Source organism: Pleurodeles waltl, chromosome 12 (genome assembly GCF_031143425.1).
Source record: "Pleurodeles waltl isolate 20211129_DDA chromosome 12, aPleWal1.hap1.20221129, whole genome shotgun sequence".
Lineage (NCBI taxonomy): Eukaryota > Metazoa > Chordata > Amphibia > Caudata > Salamandridae > Pleurodeles > Pleurodeles waltl.
This window is the reverse complement of record NC_090451.1, coordinates 307,540,183-307,553,115: the sequence shown is the minus strand read 5'-3', so window position 1 is coordinate 307,553,115 and position 12,933 is coordinate 307,540,183. Positions and strand designations below refer to the sequence as shown.

Sequence of the window (12,933 nt, the reverse complement as noted above, 5' to 3'; positions counted from 1 at the left end):
ACAACCATGTATTACCTAAACAAACAAGGAGGGACACATTCGTCCCAACTCTCCCTTCTAGCCCAAAAAAATTGGAAATGGGCAATCCACAACCAAATTCACCTGTTAGCACAATATATTCCAGGGATACACAATGAATTGGCAGATGTTCTCAGCAGAAATCACCAACAAACACTTGAATGGGAGATTCACCCTCAAGTACTTCAAAAATACTTTCAACAATGGGGAACACCAAACATTGATCTGTTCGCCACAAGAGAAAACGCAAAATGCCAAAACTTCCATCCAGACACCCACATCCCCTATCCAAAGGCAATGTTGTATGGATCAATTGGTCAGGGATATTTGCTTACGCTTTCCCCCTCTCCCACTCATTCTGTTTCTAGTCAACAAGTTGCGTCAAAACTCACTCAATATGATACTCCTAGCACCAACGTGGGCCCGCCAACTGTGGTACACAACATTGTTAGACCTGTCAGTGGTACCACACTCCAAACTCCCAGACCGACCAGATCTGTTGGCACGAAACAAAGGATAAATCAGGCACCCAAATCCCAAAACACTCAATCTAGCGATTTGGCTCATAAGGGCATAGAATTTGGATATTTACAACTCCCATCAGAATGTATGGAGGTTATTAAGCAAGCAAGAAAACCCACTACTAGACAGTGCTATGCTAACAAATGGAAAATATTTGTATATTACTGTCAATATAAACAGATTGCCCTTTTTATAGCTTCAATACAAGATATTGTATGCTATCTACTTCATTTACAAAAATCAAATTTAGCATTCTCTTCCATAAAAATACATCTTACTGCAGTTTCAGCATATTTACAAAATATACAGCACAGCTCCTTATTTAGAGTTCCTATTATTAAAGCTTTCATGGAAGGTTTAAAACGCATCGTTCTACCCAGGCCACCTCCAGTGGAAACAATGGTACAGTTTAGGGAAAGAACACTGGTGCCTGGGCCTGGTCAGCATGACCCCTGCACACACTCGGTCAAGTTAGCATCAGTACCAGGCAAAAAGTGGGGGAGTAACAATGCCAAAAGGAGCACTTGCCTACAGCCTGTACCTCTGACTCAGTATTACCCTTCCCCCACTGTCAGTCTCCACACAACCTGAACAGAGAGAACTGTATTTAGCCACATGAACATGTGTGCTCTTGGGTGCCCCCTTGACATCGGATCCTGGCTCTGATCTCTCAGTCATAAAACAGGAAAACCTTTAGTAGCCCTGCCTGATTTTCAAGCTCAGTGGGGATATAATGGGACAGGTTCAAATAGAAAACATTCTTTGGTAGGGAAACATTGCTTTACTAAGTCATGTTAAGGACTTTAGTTCATCAGAGCAGAAGGCAGGGGTAGTATAAGGAGGGTACTGTGTTACTTTGCTGTCACTTAAAAGTAAAGAGTGTGAGCCATCTTTGCCTTGTATTGGCTTATCTATATGCCTATTGTTATTAGAATAAAGATATGCTTAGTTGATTCAGCCAATGTTTATCTCCATGGGTAAGGCAAAAGGGTGGGCTAACATTTCCAGGGCTTTAGGCTCGCCCCATAATAAACCTGAAAGCTTTGTTTAAAATTTAAACACGAGCTAAAAGGCTAAGAACTAGATTTACTCCTAGAAATGGATGTCTATCCCCTATTTATCTCTTCCTTTGCCTGCCAAGATCAATCAAATCCTTTTGTTTCCGCACACACCTTTGGCAAATTTGGATTGAGGACCAGGAGGAGCCACTATTGACTAGCCAAAGCATTTGGTCTTTTATGGCACACCAAAAAGACAACCTATTGCCTAGAAATAGTGTCTGATGGTCTGTATAAGACATATATTCCTTGCCTAACAGTAAGTATCAGCAAAAGGTGCAAGTGTGATAACTGTGAAGTGGCTGATGTATGTCTGAGCCAGATGAACTGCCTTAAGGTAAAGCTTTACAAGAGCTGGAAATGCTTGGATAACATATGACCCCTTGTACAGTATACCATGGATATCCTCAGAGCTTAATCTCATCATCATGTGTGCTTTACCTGCCTGACTACTACCCTTTCATGCTGAGTCCTTTTTTTTTTTTTTTTTTTTTTTTTTAAGTGGCGGAACACTTCTGTTATTCTCACACAAATTAGACTATTTAAACTTTTCCTTTCTCATTCCTCGAAAATCACTTATTTCTATCAAGGTGGGTAGGTAAATATTTATTTCTACAGCAAAGCTTTTCTTGTGTGTTCTTAAATGTTGGCATGTGTGGGAAGTATTTTCCCTCTTCTCATTTCGATTTTTTCCCACTCACATTATAAAAAAAACATTCTTTGTGATCAATCAGTTTGGCTGAAATTCCTCATTCTTAAAGTACATAGAAAGGATTAGATCAGACCACAGAGACAGATGGAGGACTGAGTCTTTAAGGGGCCAAGCACCTTAATAATTTCATTGTCTTAGATGTGTGCCATTATCATAATGCTCAGATGTTACGTGACGTTTTCACATAGGAGTGAGCTGAGAGGAGGATGTCTGGCTTAAATCCATTGTTGAGGTATAGGCATGTTTGTGTACTATCGAAGAGAATGCTCAACGAGCAGGAGGGCAGTAGACACTAGCCCTGCACTGAGATAGGGAAATCAAACCTGATCCACCATACCTGCATCTCTTTAACCAGTCATCTTGCAGTTTTCTTCCATTTTGTTTTCAAAAATGTTCATTGCATTTTGCTTGAATATGTATTATGTATGTTTAGGATGAGTTGAATTTGGGAGTCAAGCACACATGGTGTAGATATGCTGGAAAATGTGCAACCAAGGTAGATCATTTTGGTTCAGCTGGCATGCCCAGGGTTGTCAGTTTATGATTTCCCTGTTCCTCCAGATGCCGTAGGTTACAGCAGTGCAATGAAGTTATCAGTCGGTCCAGCGAGATACCTGACGTTGGTACCACATGACAGAAACACAAAAACTGTGATGTTGCACATGTTTTATACCTTTGGTCATATATTGGATGTGGCATATGGTTTATAGTAACTGTCTCTTTAAAAAAAATGTAATATTAACAGTAAGTCATGTGTATGTTTTTCAGATTTCTTGTAGCACAATTTTTTTTTTTTTTAAGTGTCTTATTTACCATGGAAGAATCAAATACATTCTGCTATGTGTTTACACACTTCACAGGAGCTGAAGAGAAGATTATCGGAGAGTTTCGAGAGATGCATGGTCTTGGGGCTCCTGACTTTCACCTACAGGCAATGGTTCAATCTGCTGGCAAACTGGTACTCATTGATAAGCTCCTTCCAAAGATGAAAGCAGGAGGGCACAAAGTCTTGATTTTCTCTCAGATGGTGCGCTGCCTTGACATTCTTGAGGACTACCTGATACACAAAAGGTAATATTCCCTTTAATTATAAAGATGATTTTATAATCTTACCCACACATTTTTTACTGAATATCTGTTGTTGAGAGTTGGGAGTGGGGGGAGTGATGGGTTGATTTCTTCTAATAATCTCAGCCACTGGTAATTACTCTTGGCTCTAGACCAGACTACCTTTTCCCCCCATCCCAACATTCCACCTTAGACTGGAACCAGCCATGTACAAACATGCTTGCTCATGTTCCAATATAAACAGCCAGACCAAGTCCACTCTACATGGGAAAGAAAACAACCCAGATCAGTTTTGGCATATTTAGGACTTGTGTAGGGTACTGTAGGAACGTACCCTCTTTTTGGCATGGTCCCCCCCCACTTTCTGCCTGCTGTCATTGTGGTTTGACTGTGTTCACTGGGGTGCTGCTAATCAGGATCCCAGTGACTGTGCTCTATCCCTCTAAATTTGGTTGCTTAGGATTTTGCACAATCCACAATTGGCATACTGGTGCCCCATATAAGTACCTAGTATATAGTACTTGGGACTGAGGGCGTTGGGGCACCATGGGTTCCCCATGGGCTGCAGCATGTATTGTGCCACCCATGGGAGACCATGCAAAATGTGTCTGCAAGCATTCCATTGCAGCCTGCGTGAAAAGGTGCATGCAACCTTTCACTACAGATCACTGCACCAGGTCACTGTAAGTCACCCTTATAGTAGGCCCTCCTAGCCCAGAGGGCAGGATGCAGGTACCTGTGTATGAGGGCACGTCTGCATGAGCAGAGATCCCCCTATGAACTCCAGCTCCATTACACTAGACTTCGTAAGTGCAGGGAAGCCATTTTACCCGTGTACTGGACACAGGTGTACCTGTCGAGCTACATAATGGTAACTGCGAACCTGGGCATGTTTAGTATCAAACGTGTCTGAAACATACCCCAACACTGTTGCCAGTATTGGTTGTATGATTCTATGCTCTCTGGGGGCTCCTTAGAGGACCCCCAACATTGCTCCCACCAGTCTTCTCAGGTTTTCCGGGCAGCCTCCACTGCTGCCACCTATCACTGCTGCCCCCTCAGATAGGTTTCTTCCCCTCTTGCTGCCTGAACAGCGCAGGTAGAGGAAGGCAGAACAAAGGATTTCCTGTTGGAGAGAGAGGTAACACCCTCTCGCTTAGAAATAGGTGTTACATGGCTTTGGAGAGGGGTAGCCTCCCCAAGCCACCGGTATGCTTTGAAGGGCACATTTGGTGCCCTCCTTGCATAAACTGTTTTGTACCAGTCCAGGGACCCCCAGTCCCTGCTCTGGCGCGAAACTGGACAGTGGAAAGGAGGGTGATCACTCCCCTGTCCATCACCACCCCAGGGTTGGTGCCCAAAGCTCCTCCAGGTGGCCATTTGATTCTTCCAGCTTGAATCTGAGGTGGGCAGAGGCCCCTGGGAGCATCTGAGTGGCCATGTAGGTGGCATCACAGCCCCCTCCTGATAGGTGGTCACCCTGATAGGTGACCAGTCCCCCTTCCTGGGCTATCTGCGGTTTTCCTCTTGGGTGGGTCCTCCGATTCGACGTGCAAGATTCCAGCGGGACTCCTCTGCATTGTTTACTTCATCTTTTGGCCACCAGGATTGCAACTGGACCCTCCAAGAACCGACAATCTGCAACTCTAGCGATGACTCCGCTTTGCATCATTGTTTCTCTGGCTCCTTCAACAACTGCAACATTTCCTTGGCTGTGCATCCTCTGAGGGTGACAAGTCTCAGCGCAAGAAGGAATCTCCTTTGAAGTGAAGGAGTCACTACCCTGCATCTGCAGGCACCAACTACGACGACGACTGGCCACGTGGATCTAATCTCCTGCAAAACTGTGTGGATCCTGCAACACAGGTGGTGGTCTGGAGTGGTCCCCTTGGGCCTCTCTACCAGCTATCCAACTTGGAGACAGTATAGTCCTTGCGTCTCCTTGCAGGACAGTACCCCTGTGCACCATGACTCTTGCAGCTACCAAGGCTTCTAGGCTCTTCTCCCAATGGAGCTTCAGGCTTCGTGAAGCCCCGGCCTCCAGCACTCGTCCCTGCAAAGTGCACTCTCCTCCCTGCTGCTCAAGCGACGTGGGACTCCCCATCAGGTATGCTTAGTGGGCCGCACTGAGACTCCTGTGCCTGTGACTTGCCTATGGGCGCTGCATCCTCGACTTCTGACTCCCCTCACTGCTGAGGGTCACCTGGGGCTCCCCTCCTTGGGTTGACTACCCCTGGACCTTCCTGGTCCCCGGCAGCTCTGCGGCTTCATCTGCATCTCTTGCCTTTGACAGTGCTTGTTGGTGTTTTTTCCACACCACTGACTGCCTGCTACTCTTCTTCCGACGTGGGACATCAACTGCATGACTCCTGGAACTCTTCACCTGCTCCTGTGCTGCATAGCTGACTCCTTGTCTTCATCGTCGACCTGATCATGCATCTCCAGAAGGGTGGGCAGTGGCTCCTACTACCACTGGAAACTCCAACTCGAACTGGACTTGGTCCCCTCTTTTCCAGGTACTCTTCTGTCAGTATCCATCTTCTGTTCCTTCCATTCTTGCTTGGGTCTTGCTCAGTCCTTTTACAAAGTTCACTTGTGGGTTTGGAGAAAAACAAGGTACTTATCTCCTCTCTCCTGGTCACTGGGGAGGCACTCTGGGATTTAACTTTTGGGGTTCCTAGTTCCTCCAGCTCCCCTCTACAGATTCCACTTCCTTGGGTGGGGGAATGCCTTTCACATTCCATTTACTTAGTATATGGTTTGGTCTCCCCCTAGAGTCGCCATTATTTTCTATTATTTAATTGTTTTCTATTGCCTTCTATGCCAATTCCTGTATATAATAGTTTGCTAGTGGATTATCGCCTATACAGTATATTAGTATGTGTTACCATAATAAAGTACCTTTATTTTTGTAATCCTGTGTGGTTCTTTCATGTATATAAGTGTTGTGCGACTGTGGTGGTATTGCATAAGCTTTGCATGTCTCCTAGATGAGTCATGGCTGCTCATCCACAGCTACCGCTAGAGAGCCCTGGCTTCCTAGACACTGTCTACACCTCACTAATAGGGTATACCTGGACCTGGTATAAGTTGATAACACCATAGGTGCTCACCAGGCCAGCTTCCTACATAAAGGAGTCACTCACCTGCATCGCAGGCACCAACTGTAACGACCACCTTCTTTGTGGATCTTCTTTCCTCTGGAGCTGTGTGAATCCTGCATCACAGGTGGTTGTCTGGTGTGGTCCCCTTGTTACTCTCTACCAGCTAGCCAACTTGGGAGACAGTAAGCCCTTGTCTCTCCTTGCAGAATAGTACCCCTGTGCAACGCGACTCTTGCAGCTACCAAGGCTTGTTTATTCCTCCTCCAAGGGATCTTCAGGCTCAGTGTAACCTGGCCCCCAGCAACGCATAGTCTCCTGCCTGCTGCTCCACGTGTGCTGAGTGGGCCTCACTGTAACTCCTGTGCCTTCTGCCTGTGGGGACTGCCTCCTCTTTTTGTGACTCTCCTAGTGGCTGAGGGTCACTCCAGACTCCCCTCCTTGGGTCGAGTCCCCTGGACCTTGTTAGTCCTCTTCAGCCTAGCAAAACCTTCTTCTCTGACTCTTGCATTTGCCAAGGCTTGTTGTGGTTCTCCAGCACCACTGAATGACTGCATCATGACTGCCGACGTGGGACATCACTTGCATCACTTCTGAAACTCCTCTTCTGCTCCTGAGCTGCACTGCTGACCTTCTTCGTCCACTATCAACCTGGTCCTGCATCCACAGAAGAGTGGGTAGTGGCTCCTGCACAACCGGACACTCCAACTCATACTGGACTTGGTCCCCTTCCTTTGCAGGCCCTCTTCCATCAGAATCCGCATTTGGGTTCTTCCAGTCTTGTCTGGGTCTTTCACAATCTTTTTCCAAAATCCTTCTGTTGATTTTGGGGAAAACCAGATACTTACCTCTGCTCTCCTGGTCTCTAGGGGTCACTCTGGTACTCACCTCTTGGGATTCCTAGTTACTCCAGCTCCCTTCTACTGATTCCACTTCCTTGGGTAAGGGACTGCCTTCCACATTTCTCTGTTTTAGTATATGGTTTGGCTCTACTGTAGGGCCCTCACTATTTGCTATTGCTTTTACCAATGTCTATTGCTTTCTATGCTATTTACTGATTGCTAATGTTTATATAATAGTTTGTTTACCTACCTCCAGTTAGGGTATTGCCTACACAGTATTTTAGTATTTGTGTAACACTGTGTGGGTCTTTCTTGTGTGTAATTGCTGTGTGACTGTAGTGGTATTGCAGAAGCTTTGCATTTCTCCTAAATGAGTTTTGGCTGCTCATCCACTGCTATCTCTAAATAGTCCTGGCTTCCTAGACATTGTCTAAACTTCACTGAAAAAGGATAACGAGACTTGGTACAAGGTGATAACACCATAGGTGCTCACACCAGCTTCCTCCAGGTACTGCTTGAGTCCTATGGCATTGTGAGCACCGGACCTATGGCTGGCTATGCCCATCACACAAAGTGTTGCACTGACAAGGTTTCCAGATCCCAGACAGGCAAATGTTCCTGCTCAAGATATTTCCTTGTGAGGAAAAGTGCTACAGATGACATCTGTATTAACGTGCCCCTTTTGGCATGGCTACCCCCACCCCAACCCAGATACGTTTTGCCTTATATGTGATGCTAACTTGACTGAGTGTTTACTGGTATCCTATAACCAGGACCCAGCACCTGTGTCCTTTCCCTAAACTGTACCATTGTTTCCACAAGTGGCACACCCCTGGCACACAGCAAAGTCCCTTGTAAAAGTTAACAGTGGTGCAAAAGGCCCTGTGGCCAAGGAGAGTCCCCAAGGGCTGCAGTAGGTATTGCGCCACCCCCAGGGGCCTCTCACCAAGCCCAAGCACACTGCCATTGCAGATTGTGTGTACTGGTAGGGAAAAAAAGACAAAGTCGACATGGCACCCCTTCCAGGCATCCTGCTGGACCAGCAACCTCTACAAACCCCAACCACATATTTTGACACCCTAAGGGACCACTCACCAAACACATGCACACTGCTGTTGCCAATTGTGTGTGCTGGTGGTGAGAGAAATGTACATTCAACATGGCATCCCTCTCTGGGTGCCTTGCCCACAACCCACTGCTTGTGGCATATTTAAGTCACACTCTAACATGTGTTACAGCCCTAAGGCAGGGAACACTGTAACACAGGTGAGGGCATAGATTCATGAGCAATAGGCCTCTATAGTGTCTAAGTCCATTCTTAGACATTATAAGTGCACTATGGCCATATTGAGTACATGGGCTGGGAGTTTGTCATTATGAACTCCACAGCTCAGTGATGGCTTCACTGAAGACTGGGAAGTTTGATATCAAACGTCTCAGCTCACTAAACCCACACTGATGCCAGGGTTGGATTTATTGAAAATCCACACAGAGAGCACCTTAGAGATGCCTCAAGTATTTCAACCAACTCTTTAGTGTAAGGCTGACCGGTCTGTGCCAGCCTGACACTAAGAGACAAGTTTCTGACACCATAGCGTGAGAGCCTTTGTGCTCTCTGGGCTCAGTGACAAAGCCTGCTCTGGGTGGTGGTGCTTCACACCTCCTCTCTACAGGAACTGCAACACTTGGCGGTGAGCCTCAAAGGCTCTTGCTACATTGCTCCAGGGCACTCCAGCTAGAAACCCTGTCCACAAAGAAACCTCCAAAATGGACTCCAGAACTGCCCTGGATCCGCAAGTCCTGCCCGCGCTGCACCTTTGGCCAGTGCTCTGGTGGCCCACCGGTCCAGAGCAGGTCCCCAGGCGGTTCCTACCTCGAGTCCACCCTGGTTTGATCTATCCTGATGAACACGATGACGCCTCCAGCCTAAATCTGCCCGTGTTGCTGGTGGTGCACCCTTGGTGTCTTCCAAGACTTTGCCCTGCGGACAGCTTAACCCCGAAGGCTTGGATCGCAAGTACTTACCTGCAAATTGATTTGTTACTTTTCCTCCCTAGTACGGCATTGCTTTCAATGAGAACTTGCACTGTCTTCTTTTGAAATTGAAAAGTATTACTTACCTGTAAACTGTTTTAGTTGTGAATTCCAAGCAAAGTGCATTTGATAATTGAAAGTGATACATTCTTTAAACTGTACTTACCTGCAACAAAGATCCTTTTGTTTCTAGAAATAAAAGAACGTATTTTTGATACATAAAACATTGGCCTGGAGTTAGCCATTGATGTGTGCCTCATTTCTTGACTGTGTGTGTACAACAAATGTTTAGCACTGCCCTCTGATAAGCTTAACTGCTCAACCACACTACCACAAAAGAGAGCATTAGTATTATCTACATTAGCCTCTGTAAAGCCTCTGGGGATCCACTGGACTCTCTGCACACTGTACCTTACTTTTGTTATAGTATATACAGAACCAGCTTCTGACAACATCCCATTGTGGATTTCTGTAATCTGAACATGTTTAAGGAAAGCGCTTCAGGTTGGTTACACAGAGAGATTTCTCCTTTTCTGAATCAATGGCTGCTACCTCTAGAAGAGCAAAAGATCTGTTAAGCCCAACGGCATTAGTGAGAAATGTTGATACACGATTGTTAGGAGTGTAGCCATACCACTTATTTTTGGACACGTCATCAAGAAAGCCATCTGTGAAAGAGTTCAGACACCAACCATGCAGATTATCACCCTAGTGCCTGTGTTTTAGATTGCTCTAGCAAATAATTTTGGGTCATGGATTTACACTGATTAATATATTCATGACACCAGACACATAGGGACACTGGAAACCCAAACACCAGAACTCTGAATATTGACCATTTCATAGAAGACTATTTATAAGACCCCAGCATTTCACCTGTACCATATGCACCCTGGCATATGGGTTACCATGAAAAGTAGTTTTTATTTGAAAGGCTATATGAGAGTAGTTGACAGAACTCCCTACTACTTCTTTCATGTCAGATTGTTTCTATGCTCTTTTGTCTGATTTAGAGGGCAACTTAGGAGTGCTCTATTCGTTTATACAGGAGCCTGGCCTTCTAAGGCTTTTTACCATTTTTAATACCACTGTGAGCAGACTGTGTGCTCTTATTTGGAAATACAATTAATGGTGCTGTTTTGTATCGAGAGGAAATAAGTCAACCAAGCATGTAAATGTTTGGAAAATGCCAGTGCTCCACAACTAAACTACCCTTTGCTGTCGGATGCTTTAGTTTCAACTTCAAAATATTGCCCGAGTGCCATTTTCACCTTACTTAGCTTTTTCATTCAGGTGACACAAATTTAACCTTGTCTTATACAGTTGTATTTCAGTAGATTTACCTTCTCTGCTTTCCCTGTTTCACACTTTGTTTCTGAACTGAATCAGAGATTTTAAATAAAGTGTTCTTTAGAGGGTTTAAAAGCCTTTGCGATATTTGTATGGCAGTATGAAATTTATCCCATAAGTAACAGAGAGGTTACATACATACTTAAGTGTTTTAGAATTCTAACTTGATGTCCTGAAATAATGCAAAAAAGCATACCAACTTAGACAGGATACTAATGGGGAGAATCCATTTTTTAACTGTAGAGATGTGAAAGATTTCTATATTTTTTTAAATATAATTTATCTGATAGAGATTCTAGCTGAAGATTCCTTACTTTTGAATTCTCCCCAGGCATCAGACTGGATCCAAAAGTTTTTTGTCATCAGTATCCCTTCGTGCAGTTAGGTGGCATTGATCAGCTCCGCATCCTTCATCGTCTGTGCCAGATATGATGTTGCAGTTTCTATATAGGCGCCACCCAGACGCACTGATTTCAGTTCTTTTCCTTTCGCGACAGCTAAGCGTTGATCCGAAGAGAGCTACCCCTCAGTCAATTTCTGAGTCACTACTTTTGCCTTTTTTTGCGTATTTTTTTAGTTTTACATCTGGTGCATCGAAGGATGCCTTCTAGGAGAACAGGATTCTAACCCTGCAGGCCCTGTGACCTCTACATTACCACGAGGAGCTCCAGTCCTTGACATCTGTCAGACAACAACATGGACATCTATGCACACGTTTGCCAAACACTGCTACCTGGACAGTCATGTCCGTAGGGACGGGCACTTTGCCCTTTTCGGTCCTGAAGGACTTCGTACTCGGAGGTTGGTTCGCAGACTCACCTCCGGGAATGGTATTGCTTGGGTATCTATTGAAAGGTAAGGAATGTGCAGCTAGAAGTCTCTATCAGATGGACAGGTTACTTACCTTTGGTAATGCCATATCTGGTAGAGATTATATTTAGCTGCAGATTCCTTACCGACCTACTCATCCTCCCCACTCTGCAGACGGATTTCTAGTGGCAGGGACTTCCTTTTCAGGGCCTTAGTTTTGATGCATCATTAGTCTGTGTTCTTCATGGCTGTGCTGTTCTGGCATGGAACGTCGTGAAAAGAAACTGACGTCACCGCATCTGGGAGGCTCCTATATAGGACCCGCAACGTCCAATTCAGTGCTGACAAAGAATGCAGAGCCTACTAACGCCACCAAATGTTGCGCGGGGCACTGCTCATGAATACTTCCGGATCCAACCCAATGCCTGGGGAGAATTCAAAGGTTAGGAATCTGCTGCTTGATAAAGTCTGTACCAGATAAGAGAGGTAAGTAACTTGTCCGTCAGTTTTGAATCACTTTATTTCAGAGGCTAAGTTAAGAAAAATTAGAAATGTTTTCTTTATTTAAGCTAAATTCTCTGTTAACCCTGGGAATACCTGTCTAAAAGGGAATAACTTGAAACCTTAAAAGAGAACCCACTGTTAGGAGTAAGATTATAATATAGTGGCTCATGATAACCTTTGTTTCTACACCCAACAGGTATCTGTATGAAAGAATTGATGGAAGAGTCAGAGGAAACCTGCGACAAGCTGCTATAGATCGCTTTAGTAAACCTGACTCTGATCGGTTTGTTTTCCTTCTGTGTACTAGAGCAGGAGGGCTGGGGATCAATTTGACTGCAGCAGATACTTGTATTATTTTTGACTCTGACTGGAATCCACAAAATGACCTACAGGTAAACATGCATTGTGTTTATTGTAATACTGTTAGAAAGTCTTGTTTGTTTGTTGTTTTAGAAGTTGAACCATTGCACTTCATGTTTCACTTATTTGAAGTAACCAGTTAAAGTGTTTATGTGAAGATATTTTCCCTGTAACTCATTAGTTGGAGTGTAGGGAAGTAGGCTCTTATTAGTGTGGCTACCCCCACTGTTTGCCTGTTTGTCAGTGTGTTTGACTGTGTTCACTGGGATCCTGATAACCAGGACCACAGTGATTATGCTCTCTCCCTACTAACGTGGTAACTTGTACCATTTTTACCCCATAGTTGGTATACTGGTATCCCCATTTAAGTCCCTTGTATATGGTACCCAGGTACCCAGGGCATGAGGGTACCAAGGGATCCCCATGGGCTGCAGCATGTATTATGCCACCCATGTGGAGCCCATGCAAAGTGTTCTGCAGGCCAGCCATTGCAGCCTGCGTGAAAGGGTGCATGCATCCTTTTTCATCTTAAGTCACTGCACCAGGTCACTATG

At 45.0% G+C, this 12,933-nt stretch overlaps 1 protein-coding gene across 8 annotated transcripts in view; it reads left to right on the top strand.

Annotated features, from left to right (window-relative positions):
- Positions 1 to 12,933, top strand: part of CHD9 (chromodomain helicase DNA binding protein 9) — a 1,629,153-nt gene that overhangs the window by 768,287 nt on the left and 847,933 nt on the right. For all 8 annotated transcript variants that reach the window (XM_069216350.1, XM_069216347.1, XM_069216351.1 and 5 more), the window contains 2 exons: positions 3,171 to 3,381; positions 12,216 to 12,411. In XM_069216350.1, coding sequence (XP_069072451.1) covers positions 3,171 to 3,381; positions 12,216 to 12,411 — 407 coding nt within the window. The remainder of the gene's footprint in view (positions 1 to 3,170; positions 3,382 to 12,215; positions 12,412 to 12,933) is intronic.